Source organism: Vulpes vulpes, chromosome 15, assembly GCF_048418805.1.
Source record: "Vulpes vulpes isolate BD-2025 chromosome 15, VulVul3, whole genome shotgun sequence".
In the NCBI taxonomy this organism is placed as follows: Eukaryota; Metazoa; Chordata; class Mammalia; order Carnivora; family Canidae; genus Vulpes; species Vulpes vulpes.
Genome location: NC_132794.1, coordinates 113,278,036 through 113,293,789, shown reverse-complemented (window position 1 = coordinate 113,293,789; position 15,754 = coordinate 113,278,036). Strand labels below are relative to the sequence as shown.

Below are 15,754 nucleotides of genomic sequence, written 5' to 3'. Positions count from 1 at the left end.
CGGCGGGGGCCACTGGTCCCCTCCCTCTGCTCCCTGCCCATGCTCTCTCCCTCACTCCTTCTATCTCAAAAAAATAAATAAAATCTAAAAAAAAAAAAAACCTCCACTTGACATTCTACATATTCCCCTGACTTATCTGCTCAGAAGAGGGAGAAACCAGAAGCTTCCATTCTCCCGACGTATCTTAGCTTTCTAATAACCAAGAATCTCTAATAACTTGGGCCTCAGCCGTCCCGAGGTCTGGGGTTGTCCGTAGGGATGCGGCCGGGCCCCCCTGCACGGGGTGTACTTTGGAGCCATCCCCGCGAGCCCCCGGGGGGAAGAGACCGTGGGGTAGAGGGAAGGAAGCAGCAGGACCAGGTGGGGCCACGACTTCACGCGGCTCCAGCGACATGCACACGCGCACACGCGCACACACAATTAAGGGTCCTTCAGAACACAAGCGCAAGGCCGCTCCGGCCTCCTGCCCAGCCCGGCGGGCTGTGTGAAACATGAACCGTTCTAGAAACTGCGAACAAGCCAGGACGCCACCATCCCGCCACCATCCCGCCACCATCCCGTTCCTTTGGGCTTGCGGCGCCTTCCCAGCCGCGGGGGATCCTTCCTGGGTCACCGAGAGGTGGAGGCCAGAGGAAACGTGGAAGGAAGGGAGGCCGCGGGAGGCTGGGAAGAAGGAAGGAAAGAAGGAAAGGAAGGAAAGGAAGAAGGAAGGAGGAGGAAGGAAAGGAGGAAAGGAAGGAGAAAAGGAAAAGAAAGCGAGGAGGGAGGGAAGAGAAAATGCCGCAGGCTGACCCAGAAAATTCGCAAAGCTGCTGCACGGACCTGCGGGTAAGCAGCGGACGTTGGCAGGTAAATAAAACATCGACTTTAAAAATAGAAGCACTGACGGAATATTGTTTATGCCACGATTATTAAAACTTTGTCCTCAGGAAACACTTTCATCCACTCCTTCACGTCCCGGGGCTTAGATTCTTCACTCTGAAGGCCCATTCCTCGGTAATCCCACCTCTAAGGGCCGCCCTATAAATCGCGGCGATCAAGGCGGGAAATGGTGCAGACACAGGCTTCACGGCCCTTGACCACATCCGGTCCCCACTGGTAACTGCTGGTCAGATGAAGTGCAAAATGGAGATTTTATTTTCTGTTCCACTGGAAGCAACACGGTTGAAGGGGCAGGGACCCTAAAGATTTGGGATTCCTGTTAAATCACTTGGAGTGGCCCTCCCCCACTCCGCGTTCACTAAGGCTCACTATGGGGTGCCGGAGAGGGTCCCCGCTCGGCCTCCACCACCCCCCAGCAACTCGATCCAAAACACAGGGGGGCTGGGTGTCCTTTCAGCCTCAAGAGTCCACGGATCTCCCGTTTTTCTGCCCACATGCAACACAGGAACACACAGGCTGAGAAGGGTGGATCTATCTGAAAGGTACGCTATTTAGAGAGAAGATTCGGGAAGATTTCTCCCTTTCGTAAAGCTTGCATCCCTCTCTCATTAGTACAGAACACTGACAAAATAGCCATTATCCTAAAGGGAAAGGATCGTTAAGACTCTGAGCCAGGGGCTGGCAAAGCACAGCCCGCAGACCCAATCCGGCCACGGACAGCCCGGCTTTCTCTGGCCCGTACACGGAGAATGCTTTCCACCATTCTTTTAATGAGGTCAAACTCAGGTAACATAAAATTAACCATTTTATTTTGTTTTAAGATTTTATTTATTTATTTGATAGAGGGAGAGTCGGAGCACAAGCAGGGAGAGCAGCAGGTTGAAGGGGAGGGAGAAGCAGACTCCCCGCAGGGCTCGATCCCAGGACCCCAGGATCATGACCCCAGATGAAGGCAGACGCTTCACTGACCGAGCCCCCCAGGTGCCTCCAAATTAACCATTTTAAAGTGTATGATTTGGTTAAAACAATTCATTGACAAAATATTCAGTGCTTTGGTCTCCTCTGCAAAATAGAGACCAAAAATAGTACTCCCTTCCCAGGAAGGTTGTAGGAGTAAAGTAAGTGAATATATAAATAAATCAAGTGAGTGTACAATTCGGTAGCATATAGTACATTCACAATGTCGTGCAACCACCAACTCTATGCAGTTCTAGTTCTAAAATATTCTCATCTCCTGCAAAAGAAACCCCATGCCCCTTAGGGTATTCACTCCCCATTCCCTCTCCCCCAACCCCCAGCAGCCAGTAATCTGCTTTCCGGGTCTATGGATTTGCCTATTCTGGACATTTCCTATGCAGAGAATCCTAAGATATATGTCCTTTTGTGATTGGCTTCTTTCAGTCTGTATAATGTTTTCTAGGTTCACCCATGTTGTAGTGTTGGGTTGGTGTTCCGTTTTATGGCTGAATAACCCTCCGTTGTGTGGATGCGCCATATTTTACTTACGCACTCATCTGCTGATGGACATGTGGACGGTTTCCATGTGTCTCGTATGGTAAATACTACCACGAGTATATATGGACGTTTATATGCAAGTTTTTGTGCAATGCCCATTTGCAGCTTTTCAGGGAACAGACATAGAAATGGAATCCCTGAGTGATATGGTAGGTGTGTGTTTAATTAAAACTTTCTGAGGCACTGCCAAACTGTCTTCTGATTCTTACACACTTTTGAGTGGTTCCACTGTTTGTTTCTTTAAAGAGGCTCCACGCCCAATGGGGAGCCCAATGCAGGGCCTGAATTCACAACCCTGAGGTCAATCAAGACCTGAGAAAAGAGTCAGACTTAGCTTAACCCACTGAGCAACCCGGGCGCCCCGGGGGGGTCCCATGTTTTTAAAAATCATATAAATACCCACGTGGCACCCTCCGTTTTGCCTTCAGGGGGGATCGGGGAATACAAAACCTAAGTTATTTATTACCTGGACCTCGACAGGAAAAAGGCTACAGATCTCTCTTCTATTATTTTTTTTTTAAGATTTTATTTATTTACGAGAGAGAGAGAGAGAGGCAGAGACACAGGCAGAGGGAGAAGCAGGCTCCGTGCAGGGAGCCCGACGTGGGACTCGATCCCAGGTCCCCAGGATCAGGCCCTGAGCTGAAGGCGGCGCTAAACCGCTGAGCCACCGGGCTGCCCCAGATCTCTCTTCTAAACAGAAATGTCTGGCGGTTCCTTTCAGCTCTTTGCTGCTCTGCAGGCACCAAGTACTTTGTGCATACGATCCCCTTTGATTTCACTGGCCTCTCACCACCATGCTGCGGGGCAGGGGACACTGCGGCAGGATCCCCACTTTACAGATGATCACAGGCCCCAGAAGCTGCCCAGAGCCTCCCTGGGGTTCCGCGGCCACCAGGACCCTGAGCCGGGGCTCCCCCTGCCACCTTCCTTTGCAACCTGGGTCTTCCTTCTCCTGTCCTCCTGCTCATCTAGTCCCTGCCCTTGACCCCAACCGCTTACTGAGAAAGCAGGTTATTGGAGCATCACATTAGGAAGGGAAAGCTTGGCAGGGGGGTAGATCTAGGAACAACATGCTGGTGATGTCCCCCATTATCTGAGGTCGGGTTGAGCTGTCTGGTCACCAAGTTTGTAAGCAGCAGGGCACCGGGTACCCACTTCCATCCAGGACAGAGCCCCATCTCAGGGAGCCACCCACAGTCAGGGTGGGGGAGCTGTACGTCCAGTTGACCCGACCCTGCGCTGGATTCCTGAGCGCTCCTACCACACGTCCCAGAAGGGGCCGCACACCCAGGGTCGTGACTCTCCGCCACCAGGAGATTTGCGGCTTTCAAGTTAGCTCCCAACACCTGGCTGAGATAAAAGCCCTCTGTACCTTTGCCTTCATTCAACAGGTATGCCGGGGGTCACACTGGGCACAGGGAACAGAGAAAGGAACACAACGCAGCCCATGTCCTCCAGGCCCTCTATCAAGCAGGGGACATGGGTAAGGTGCCCCCACGGCTCCCACGGGTGACAGAACTGCAGAGAGCAGCATCGGGGAGGGCCCCCGTGCAGCCTGGATGAGTTGGGAAAGGTTTACAAGGTGAAGGGGGCCTGGAGGTGGAAAGTAAATAAGACTATTGACAAAGAGAAGAACACATGCAAAGGCACTGTGGCACTGCCACGACATGCAGCAGTGACTGAAGTTGGGTAAAGAAATACCACCGGACATCACAGAGGTCAGCCGGACTAAGTCCCAACCATCCCTTATGTATGGGGGAGTCCCCGGTATCGGTTCCCCATCCCCACCTCCCCCTCCCCTTGGCCGCTCCAGGCTGATCCTCCAAACAACATCTAAAGAAACTTGGCAGCCTGGCCACAGTGCCTGGAGGACCAAGACGCATTCCTGCCTTTGAAAAATAGGCAGCAGAACACACATGACGTTAGAAGGACTTGAAAATAAATCTTGCGAAGTTAATAGAAGCACAGCAATTTGGAAGAAAAATAATCACATTTCCCTCCTTGCTAAATCATTATTTGCCCCTGGAAAAGTCAATTATGTTAAAGAAAATAAGTTATTATTTTCGGGGGGGGGGGGGATGAAGTCCTGAGAAGGCCTTTATTCCAGCAAATACAATTCCAGCGGCGAACGCCTGAGCTCCAGTATTTCTGGAGGTCTGGGGGCCGCCTGACCCCTCAGGAAGGACGTGGGGAAGAGTCCATGATTCCCCTGGGGATTGGCACATCTGTCTAGGACCTGACCTCACAACTGCCACTTGTGTCTCTCAGAAGGGAGAAGAAACACAGCTGGCTCCTGACCACCTTCCCACAGCCAGACCAGGCCAGAGGCTGTACCCCTCCCCTCTCCCTCCCCCCTGCTTACCCCTTGCCTCCCCCAGCACACCCTCCAGCAGTCAGTCCTATAGGGCTCCAGCTGGCCTGCCCAGGTATGCAGGAGACACCACTGCAATGCAAACAGCCAGGGGGTGTCACCTGTGAGTCCAGCTTCACCCCTGCACGTCATACCAGTGGTTCCAGCAGATGAGCCATCCTGCCCACAGGGAACATGGGGCCACGTCTGCAGCTACGCAGGTTGTCACGCTGAGGGAAAGGGAGCGCTACTCAGATCTAGTGTGGAAGCCAGGGAAGCTGCTGAGCACCCAACAATGCACCAGGCAGCCCCGCGCAAGCAAAAATTATCCGACCCAGAATGTCAGTTGTACACGGGTCCAGAAACCCAGTTTTGCTTGAATTAGCTCATTTAACTCTCAAACAATTCTGCAAGGCAGCAACTACTGTTGTTCACAGTCGACAAGTGAGCCAACTGGGGCCCAGAAGGGGTGCAGAGTCCCCCATGCATACATCCCAACCTGGGCACTGGTCCTGGCTTTGCCCGGGCAGCCTCCACAGCAGTGATGCCCTCGAATATTCACAGGGAGAAGGCACTGAGCCTCAAACATCTGCATGGGGACCATCTTCTCCTCCACATCAAGACAAACCTGAATTCAGAAACACCACTAGCTCCAAGAATGTCACATAGGGGACTGACTTGTACCACAACATACACCCCAGGAGGGCGGCTCTGGATCCCCACCATCTAAGAACAACGCCAGCAAGAAAACTGGAAGAAAGGAGGGTTATCTGAAGGCACAGTTCTCTTCACTCTATCACTCCTCAGTGGCTCACAACTATGGTGTTCATGGAAGCTGGGACACACTCGCCTTCATCACTCTCCACCCCGCGCATCATGGGCTCTCCGGCTCGCAGCGTTCATCAAGGACTACCCAACTTGTCTAGTGATAAAACGAAAATTACAAAACCTTGGGAAAAATCAAGCTCCTGCTGCCACAGTGCCCTTTTCCAGTAAGTGATTTAAACCATCACCAGAAATCGCCTATCTTTTCTGTAACAGGTTAACATCAACAGTACAAAGTAGTACTTTCTCCTTCTGAAAGAGGAAATAACAGAAAGTAGTACTTTCTCCTTCCGGAAGCTCTACTGTATGTGTCATCTTGCTAGCTCCCCCAGGCACCTCAGCAAACAGGACACTATTTCCCCATCTCCAAGGGCCTGAGGCTGGGGAGGGTAGATAAAGCAGAGGAGAGGTGCCCTCGCCTGGATTCCAGGCATTCTGACTCTCAGTCCAGTGCTCTTCACCCTATACCACAATGCCACCCCCCCAACCCAAAATTTAAGTTACTATAGCTGTGACTGATTTACTAGGACAGCCTTTTTTCGGTTCCTGGCTTAATCATAAAGATTAAAGATTCCGTTCTAATAAACAAAAACCAACACTTAGACACAGATCTAATTAGCAGGGTTTGGTGTACCCTTTTCTGAGGCCAAAAGAATTCAAAAGACACAGGAATGGGATCCGGGGGTGCCGCATATGTTTCAGGATGGCGAGAATAGGAACTGCCAGACAAATAGGAAGATGACTCACTTAGAAAGCAGCCTCCCTTAGACTCGCGGGGCTACCCCGCCCCACAAGGAGTACTCTATGGGCCAGGTCTACAGTGAAGGACATCCCGGAATCCAGAGAACATAAAGGAGCTGAAAACAGGCCCAGGAAAAGGCAGCACCTGTTCTCATCTGCAGCTCTTCATGTATTTGGAGAGGTCTGGACATCGGCTGTCAAGTGACTCTCAGGGACAAAATGATGTTTACAACTTACAATCTCTGTGTTTCAGGCCAATGAGGCTGAAGAGTCTAATTCCTCCTGATTAGGAGAAAACAGATGTCGATGGGAACCGGTGGAGGAGACCCAATGTGCACATCCCCCTCTTCTTGCAGGGCACACAGTCAGACTCTATTCCCAAGCCCAGGTGCTGCTGTCAGGTCTGGCCAGGCACTGAGCTCTGGGCAAAGGATGGAGGGAGGCGCACCCACCCCCAGCCCTGGCTGTAAACTGTCCTCTGTCTCTTTCTTTCCTTATCCACAAGTTGAAAGGCAAAGAGCCTAGTGGAGGGCAGGGCCACAGGACAGAAGGAACCTGAGCCCCCAGATGGCTAGAGGCAGCAGAGCGTCTACACCCCCTCCCACCAGCCGCTTGGACTGTGGCATAAACAAATAGCAAACCTGCACTGTAGGAAGCCACGGAACGTTGGGGCTGTGTGTTACAGCAGCCAGCCAACCCTGATTCAGAAAAGCAATCACAATAGGAATATTTACATATAAAAGCATTCCTTACAAGGCCAAGTTAAACAGAATCACTCAAGATGGCACAGGAATTTGGTGTCACATTCCTACAACAAACTGCAACCCAGAACAGCAATCCCACCAGGACAAAGACCCCAAGTGATGCTTCTGGTGAGAGATTTCTCCACGTAAGCTTTAGAGGGCTCCCTTCACCAGATCCCCTCAGGAGCTCTGGGATCTGTGGGAACTTCAACCCCTGATAGGACCTCAGGGTGAACACTAAAATTCTAGCAAAGCCATCAAACATCTCTCCCCATCTGGGACCCTCCCTTACAACGCACAGTGGCTGCAAGGCTGCAGAGGTAATGGGACCCCCATGGCACACGGTCAGACTGAGGGGCTGAGGGGATCCTGACAAAGAGCAGAGAGTGCCTGGGGTGCCCAGGTGGCTCAGCCCAGGTCACGATCCCGGGGTCCTAGGATCTAGCTCCATGTAGGGCTCCCTGCTCAGCAGGGAGTCTGCTTCTCCCTCCTCCCTCTGCCTCGTTCCCCGGCTCATGCTCTTGCACTCTGCTCTCACTCTACTCTCTCAAATAAATAAAATCTTTTTTTTATTTATATGTATGTATATATACACATATATTTAAGCAGATGAGTAAGGGACAGATGAGTAAGGGAGAGGCGTGGCTAGGTAGGGAGACAAGTAGGGGCTACGGGATCAGGCTCATAAAATTCCAAAAATGTGGAGGTGTAAGGAACCAGAGATAAACAAGCCAGGCCTCCAGGCATCAGAGGTGGGGTCTTGTTAGAACAGCTACTTGTGACCAACAAAGTTTACCAGGACCCTAGGAAAGGCACTAGTCCTTACTCACTGATGCTATCCATAGAGATGTTAAAAGGATTTAAGTTCCCTGGTTGGCTTTCCGTAAGAGACGAACCCTGCAAGCCCCCAGTGGCAACCCTGTGGGGACCCCTCTCACCCCAGAGAACTTTCTCTGGATCCTTGCTTAATAAGCTATCATTTTATTCACTCTTGGTCCTCAAGATTCGACGCCGTGAAACAAGAACCCAGCTCCCCTGCTTCACAGTGCCCAAAATTTCAACGTGGAATGAGGTGCATGCGGGGATGCGGGGGGCTGCCCAGTGCCCTGCTAACCCTGTGCCTCTGAGTGATCAGCAAGAAGCATGCGGCCACCTATCTGTCACATGTCAACACCTGCCCTCGCCCCATCAGCTACCTAAGTTAAAGCACTCCTGTGACCGCCCACGACCCCTGCAGACCACGCAGGTGTAGCAGGGGTGCAGGAGCCCGCTTCAGGCCCACAAAGTGAGGAGCACCCCCTGGAGCTGTGCACTTGGCCCAACAGTGAGCATGCGATGCCGTAGCCAGAGGCGCTCCTTGCCATCGCTGGACAACTGGCATTCCAGAACCACAGGGAGCCCGGCCACCCCACACACATGCCAAAACGACAACATCCCAAGACAAGTGATGAGAAACTGGAAACACGTCCCAGCTGGAGGTCTCTGCCCTCCTAAAGCTAAAGGCAGGTGAGCACAAGCAGGTGGGGTGTGACGGCACAGCCCGAGGGAGAGCCGTTCCCCAGGTGTGCCCTCGCTGTGAGTGACCACACTTAAAACCTGTTCCACTTCCTGTCTCAAACTCCCTGGCTGTATCATTCTGTCAGTAATTTGATTACAAGAAATTTCCAGGGCTGAACACAGACACTAATTCGATTCTTTAAATTAGATTCTGTGAGCCTTGTGAGGGAGTAGGGGGGGATTTACACTGGGAGCTCCAAGCTCCCAGCTCCCTCCTCCCTTCTTCCAGGTATCCCCAAGGAACTGGGGACCCACAACCCTGCAGAAGAAAAAAACAAATTCACTCAGATGGTGGCCACCAAAAGCATCACTAAAATTCAGAGGGAAAGTCTGACTTGTGACAATCCTGTTATGGGTTATGTCGCCCAAAATTCAAACGCTTTAGTTCCACCCCCACCAATAACCCAGAATGTATTGGAAATAGGGTCTTTAAAGAGATGATGAAGGGACGCCAGGGTGGCTCAGTGCTTGAGCATCTGCCTTTGGCCCAGTTCATGATCCCGTGGTCCTGGGATCAAGTCCCGCATCAGCCTCTGCCTGTGCCTCTGCCTCTATCTCTGTGTCTCTCATGAAAATAAATAAAATCTATAAATAAATAAATAATAATAATAAAGAGATGATGAAGGTAAGGAAGTCATGAGGGTGGGCCCTCATCCAAGAAGAGGGGGTGAAGACACAGACCCCACGGAGAAGACCCCGTGAGGGCCCACTGAAGGCAGCCATCCACACACCCCGGAAAGGTCTGAGGGAAGCTACCCTGCCAACACGTTGGTCTCCCAGCCTCCAGAACTGAGAAAATAAATTCCTGCCTAAGCCCCTCAGAGCGGTACTTTGTTCCGGCAGCCAACTAATACGCATTTTATATGTGGACTTGAGGGAGGGTCCCAAAGCACTTCCCACCTTATAAATAAGAGCAAACTTAGGAACAATGCTACTGCTATTGGTGTAACAATGTTTCCAAGGAGCCTTAAGGTCTTTAGCTCCTGGGACCTCCCATCAGCCTGACCTTACAGACAAGGCCAAGCATCATCCTTCCATTTTGAAAACTTGGAACCAGCCAGAAGAGCCTCAAAGACAATGCCCCAGGTCACATCAACAAAGAGTGGCCACACCACGGCTAAAACTCAAATTCTGACCCTTCTCTGGGTCCCCTCGTCAGGGCTTACCTCTCAGAGACCTTCTCCAGACACCCAGGAGGAGTCTGAACACCGTGCCTGGCGATCAGCCAGTGGTGTAAGGCAGTGTTTCTTTTTTTTTTTTTTTTTTTTTTAAGATTTTATTTATATATTCATGAGAGACACAGAGAGAGAGGCAGAGACACAGGCAGAGGGAGAAGCAGGCTCCATGCAGGGAGCCTGATGTGGGACTTGATCCCGGGTCTCCAGGATCATGCCCTGGGCTGAAGGCAGCGCTAAACCGCTGAGCCACCAGAGCTGCCCTAAGGCAGTGTTTCTATGTCCACACTGTTGGACAGCCCTACTGGCCTCCCACCCCATTATCTCCTCTTCCAACGGAACTCAGCTCCCTAACACGTTGGACAACTGCACAGCGTGGTGGTCCACTCCTTCTGCACCTCTGCAAGCACCTCCTCTGTCAGCAGCCTCCCCCAGCAGCGCAGCTCATGCAGCAGCCCACAGGCCCATCTCCCAAATTACACCAAGACACTCTTCAAGGAGGGGCTGCAAAGAGGGAAATGCAAACCACAACGATGTACGACCACACTGGATCAGACTGGCTAAAATAGACAAGAGGGACAACAAGGAAGTCTGGCAGGGAGAACCCGGATCACACATATGTTGCCAGTGGGAACACAAAATGCTGCAACTAGTCTGCAATAGTTTGGCAGTTTCTTAAAAATCCAAACACGCAACCACATACATCTCAGCAATGGCACTCCTGGGCACTTATCCCAGAAAAGGAAGACTTGTGTTCACATGAAAACCTGTGCATAAATGTTCATAGCGGCTTTATTCATAACAGCCAAAACCCAGATGTCCTTCAACAGGTGAATGGTTAATCCATCTGTGGTACATCCATGCCACGGAACACCACTCGGCGGTGAAAAGGAACCACCTGCGGATACACACAACCACCTGATGCATGTCGAGAGAATTATGTGGCATGGAAAAAAATAATCCAAAGAGGCTTCATGCGGTAGGATTCCACTTGTGGAACATTCTTGAAATGATAAAACTAAAGAAATAGAGAAGAGACTACTAGTGGCCAGGGTTTATGCAAGAAGGGGCGAGGTGGGTGTGGCTATGAAAGGACAAGAAGAGGGTCCTTGGGGATGGTAATACTCTGTTACCTGGATTGCATCCACGTCAATATCCTGGCTCTGATTTGGGGGAAACTGGTAATGGGGTCTATGGGGTCTCTGTTGTATTATTTCTTTTTTTTTTTTTTTAAGATTTTATTCACTCATCAAAGACACAGAGAGAGAGGCAGAGACACGGGCAGATGGAGGAGAAGCAGGCTCCATGCAAGGAACCCGATGTAAGACTCGATCCCGGGGAATCCAAGATCATTCCCTGGGCCAAAGGCAGACACTCAACCAGTAAGCCACCCAGGCGTCCCAGTTGTATTATTTCTTTAAAAAGGTATGTGCTTATAATTATCTGAAAATACAGCATTAAAGAAGAAATAAAAAGATAAGGTAGGAAGTACTCATAGATGGAAGGAAGGTAACAAGGTTCACAAATCCTAGACAAGTTCACAAATCCTAGACAGCCCTGATAAGATGTGATATTCGAGGCAAACATTGGCACAATAAATTTAAATTTTTTATAATGTTTCCAAAGCAAAATAGGGTTTGTAGAAATATAATATGCCCTAATTTGGTTTTTCTGCAACTCCAGTGAATGAAAATGCCCGCATTTCTATTTACTTACAATCAAATCTAATTTTTCTTCCCCAAGGTAGCAGCTTGCTTGCTACTCCAGATAACAAAAGAGATCTCTCCGCAACTCCCACACTCCCAAATTTATTTGGATATTACACTACTCCTAGCTAGCAGTTATCATCACTCAGAACTAATCTAAATACACACAAGTCATGCTCCCCAGCATCAAGCACATGCGCCTTTCCCCCCCGATAGGGGGGCAGAACACACCACTAAGAAATCAACTTTTGAATAAAAGTATTCTTGCAGCAACTGTGCCTGTCAAATCCGAACGGAAAATCACTTGTCACTACATTTCTGAACTGCACTTTATTAAATAATAAATTAATAAAAGCAACGCGCCATTGAGCATTGAGCGCGTGGCTGATCTCAAACATGATGCCCCCCTGCTCTGCCAACATCATCATCTCAAGGCATCGTCCTCCTCAGTCTTTGTGGTAGGCGGGCTTAGCTCCACCTACCAGATGGGGAAACAGGAAGGTGCTTAGGGGCCACAGAAGGAGTAAGAGCCAGGAGCTAAAGTGTCTGCAGCACCAACACCCACCTCCCGTTTGAGCTCTCCGTCGAAAGGCCAGAATTAAGCACCCACGTGGGATCCACTGGTGTTCAATCTCCTCTATAACAAACCTCACTCTCCCACGCTGCTCTCCGCACCACTTGTGCTACTTTTTCTATTGCCGTCTTAACCACCACTCCCTGAGCAGCTTCAAAGGGTCCCCAGGGATAATCTCACAGCTCCCCAGGTCAGACACTCAGTGGCTCTGGGTCTCCAAGTCCAGCTGTTGGCCAGCTGGGCTCTCGTCGGGAGCTCAGGAAGGGATGGATCCATTTTCAGGCTCAGTCGGGGTGCTAGCAGAATCCGGTTGTACCTGCAGGGCTGAGGTCCACATTTCCTTGCAGGTTGCCAGCTGGGGGGCTGCCCTGAGCTCCCTGGGCCTCCTCTGGTCCTTGCAAGCAAGCTCTTACGTCTCAGGGCCAGCAACCTTGCGTGGGACCCTGCCCAGGCTTGGAACCTCTGACTCCACTCTTCTGCGACCAGCCAGAGAAAGTTCTCTGCTTTGGGGGCCCATGTAGCTAATGCAACGTCATCTCTCCAACTCCGTTTCATTACGTTAACCCCATCTGCAAAGCCCCTTTCGGCCATGTCACAGAACGTATTTACGCGGTCTGGGGTTCGGGCATGGACATTTTGAGGGCCGTTATTCTGACCTTCACACCAAGAGAGGTGAGCGCACCATTCTCAGGTGTGACTCTAAAACACACTGCATCTATTTACCTCATTTTAGGAACAGGACCAATAATAGTTTTATTAGCGTTGAGACCTCAGACTCTGCCTAGCTGGGGGATGATGGAAAAGTTCGCCCGTGCCTAGCTTCCCCCCACCACCACCACCCCACTACCGTGAAGGTAAGTCAAAATTCCTCCCTGTGTTAATTAACCAAATCTGTAAACACTGACCCACTCAACTCAAGCCCGGGGGGGAGACATTAACAGGCTGGAAAATTTCCTGGGGGCAACCCCAACCCACACTGGAATAAATGGGGGGCCTGGGGAGAGACCAGCACTTCCCGCCTTGCTGAGGAAGCAACAGATCAGCTGTTTACTCTTTTCCCCATTTTGCAAAAAAATAAAGTGTCTCATTTACAAACAATGCTTCTGACAGATTCCAAGTACATGCAAACAATGAGCTGTGATTCATGTTTCCAAATGAGATGGAGTTTTATCATTTTCTTTCCCCTCGTGATTCATTCATGCCGCCAATCCAGTGGCCGGAGTGGAAGCAAGGCCCACCCACGACCCGCCACAGCCCTCCGAGGAAACACAGCCCTGTTGTTAGGCTCCCCCAAAACACGCTGTGGTTGGTAAGGGGGATGGCCAGTACTTTTCCCTTGGGCGGAAACAGCCTGTTAGCTAATGCGAATGAATCCCTGCCCCCCAGCACTGCTGGCTTCCCTTCCGGCGAACCAAGGGGACCCACCAGTGCCAACTCCCAGAACAGTGGAGAGCTCGGGCTGACCCGGATGTGCGCATCCTCGCTCGCCCTGCCTTCTGCCCAGAAGCAGGAGTTGCCTGACGGGACTCTGGTCACTGAAACCTCCTTCTGATGCTGAACACGCTGTGCTGTCCTGTCCCTTCTAGGGCCTTCTAGCGCCTTCGGCTGCCTCGGCTCTGCCCTAGTGAAACCAAGCCTAGCGGGCCACTCTCTCCTCCACCGGACTGCCATGCGCACCTCGTTCCTCGCACTGCCTGGCAAGACCATCCAGGACGCTGTCCTTTGGAAACTTTCCAGCACAGACTTTTCTTAAAAACCACAATTAGCCAAAGGTGTGATGTCAGAAGTCACCACAGTGAGTGCTAGCGAAACTTCTGGAAGTTGTGGGAGGAGGTTCGTGGGGAGAAGACACAGCCGCGTTCTTGCCCACGGTCACCTCCCCAGCAAGGAGACCCCGCTCACTCTGTCACGGGGTCCTCCCTTTGGTCCTCTCGACGGGACAGTCCTGCAGCTCAACAGGTGCCACACCTACAGTGTCCTCACTGACACCGGCAGGTCACCCTGGGAGCCAATGAAAGGTGTCAGGTGTCAAAACTGTTGTGCTCCAGGGAGAAGCCCCTCCCCATCTCCTGGCCTCCGTGGGACGGCCTAAGTTCCCCAGCCCGAGCTCCCATCCTAGAAGCAGCACGCAGCAGAGGTGTGAACACTGGAGTTGCTCTCTGGCCCAGTCAAGTGGGAGTGGCACTTGACACTTGACACTTGCAGTGTCCCAGTGCACAGGGAGGGGGGAGGCAAGCCCTTGGCCAGAGCTAGAGCTGCTGCCTGCCTCCTCCACGGGGCTCCTCTGCTCCCTTCCTGCCTCCCCTGCAGCCAGCCCCGGCGCTCCAGGCCCCCCTCCACCTGTCCCTGCTGTGTCCCCGTCCTCAGCTCCCTCCTCACACACCTCCTGCAAGCTCTCCACGGCGGGGACCCCCAGGGCCACCACACCTTGGAGCAGTCCCGGACAGAATGTGCAGCGCACACCTCCTCCGTGGGTGCAGAGGGACCCCGACGTGTCTATCAGGGCGGCTGAGACCCAGCCACGTGGAGGCACCCAGGGCGCTGCTTACACACTCCGAGCCCTAAAGGCCACCTGTGCCGCTGACCTCTGTGACCCTGTCTGGGCCTCGGCTTCCTCCTGTCTACAGACGGGGTGGGAGGGAGGGGGCTCGGCCACAGGGGTCCCTGGAGCGACAAGGACGCCCCCCTGCTGCGCTGTCCACAGGTGGGGACGAGCCGGCCGGACCCTGCTGCGGTGTCCACAGGTGGGGCAGGCCCGGCACCCCGGGAGCGCCCGAGGTCACCGAAGACCTTACGGGTCAGGCGGGGGGGGGGGGGGGGGGGGGGGGGCCGGGGGGGCGGAGGCGATGGAGGGCGGGCTCGGGCGGCGGGGACGGGGGGCGGGAGGGGGGGGAGGGGAGGGGGCGGCTTCCCCCGCACCCCGCACCCCGCACCCCTCACCCCGCGCCCCGCCGCCCACTGGCCCCGGAGACCACAAAGGGCGGCGGGGCCCGGGCTGTCCCGCCTCCGCGCCCGCAGCTCCCCGCGGGCCCCCCGCGACTTGCGGCCGCCGCCCTGCCCCGAGGGAGCCGCGGGGACACGCGCAGCCGGACGATGCCCGGGAGGGGCCGCGGGGGGGGGAGTGTGTGCCGGCCGCTCCCCCCTCCCCGCTCCCCGCTCCCCCCCTCCCCCCCCCCGCCCCCCCCGCTCACCGACGCCGTATTTCTCCTCCCGCTTGGTGGGCACCCAGCGAGTCATGGCGCCGCCACAGCCGCCGCCGGCAGGAAACTCCGCGCCTAGGCCGCCATCTTCCAGGCCTTCCGAGCCGCGACAGGAGGGAGGAAAAAGTTTGCGGCGGAGGCGGCGTCATGTGGGACGGGGCGGGCGGGGCGTCGCGGGCCGGATGGGAAAGGCCGGGAGCGCCCGCGGGAGGACGCCGGGTCTGCGGCCCCGAGCCCGGCCCCGCCCCACCCCCCGGACCCGGACCCCCGCCCCCCCGGACCCCGGCCCCGACCCCGGCCCCACCCGGACCCCCACCCCGAGCCCGGCCCCGCCCCACCCCCCCCCGGACCCCGGCCCCGGCCCCCACCCCTACCCTCACCCCCACCTCGACCCGCGGGGACCCAGACCCCCACCCCCACCCCGACCCCCACCCCCACCTCTACCCGCGGGGACCCCACCCCGACCCCCACCCCCACCCCGAC

The 15,754-nt window shown here is 53.7% G+C and overlaps 1 protein-coding gene and 1 long non-coding RNA gene across 3 annotated transcripts in view; one reads left to right on the top strand and one right to left on the bottom strand.

The window, feature by feature from the left end:
• The window catches only part of DOCK1 (dedicator of cytokinesis 1), a 495,561-nt gene extending 480,038 nt beyond the window's left edge, over positions 1-15,523 (bottom strand). For both annotated transcript variants that reach the window (XM_072740395.1, XM_072740396.1), the window contains exon 1: positions 15,263-15,523. In XM_072740395.1, coding sequence (XP_072596496.1) covers positions 15,263-15,308 — 46 coding nt within the window. In that variant the 5' untranslated portion in view covers positions 15,309-15,523. The remainder of the gene's footprint in view (positions 1-15,262) is intronic.
• On the top strand, positions 13,788-15,437 carry LOC140595747 (uncharacterized). The gene is made up of 3 exons (XR_011997622.1): positions 13,788-13,866; positions 14,776-14,815; positions 15,301-15,437. It is a non-coding gene; the product is annotated as an uncharacterized lncRNA (long non-coding RNA).
• Positions 15,524-15,754: the final 231 nt, after the last annotated feature.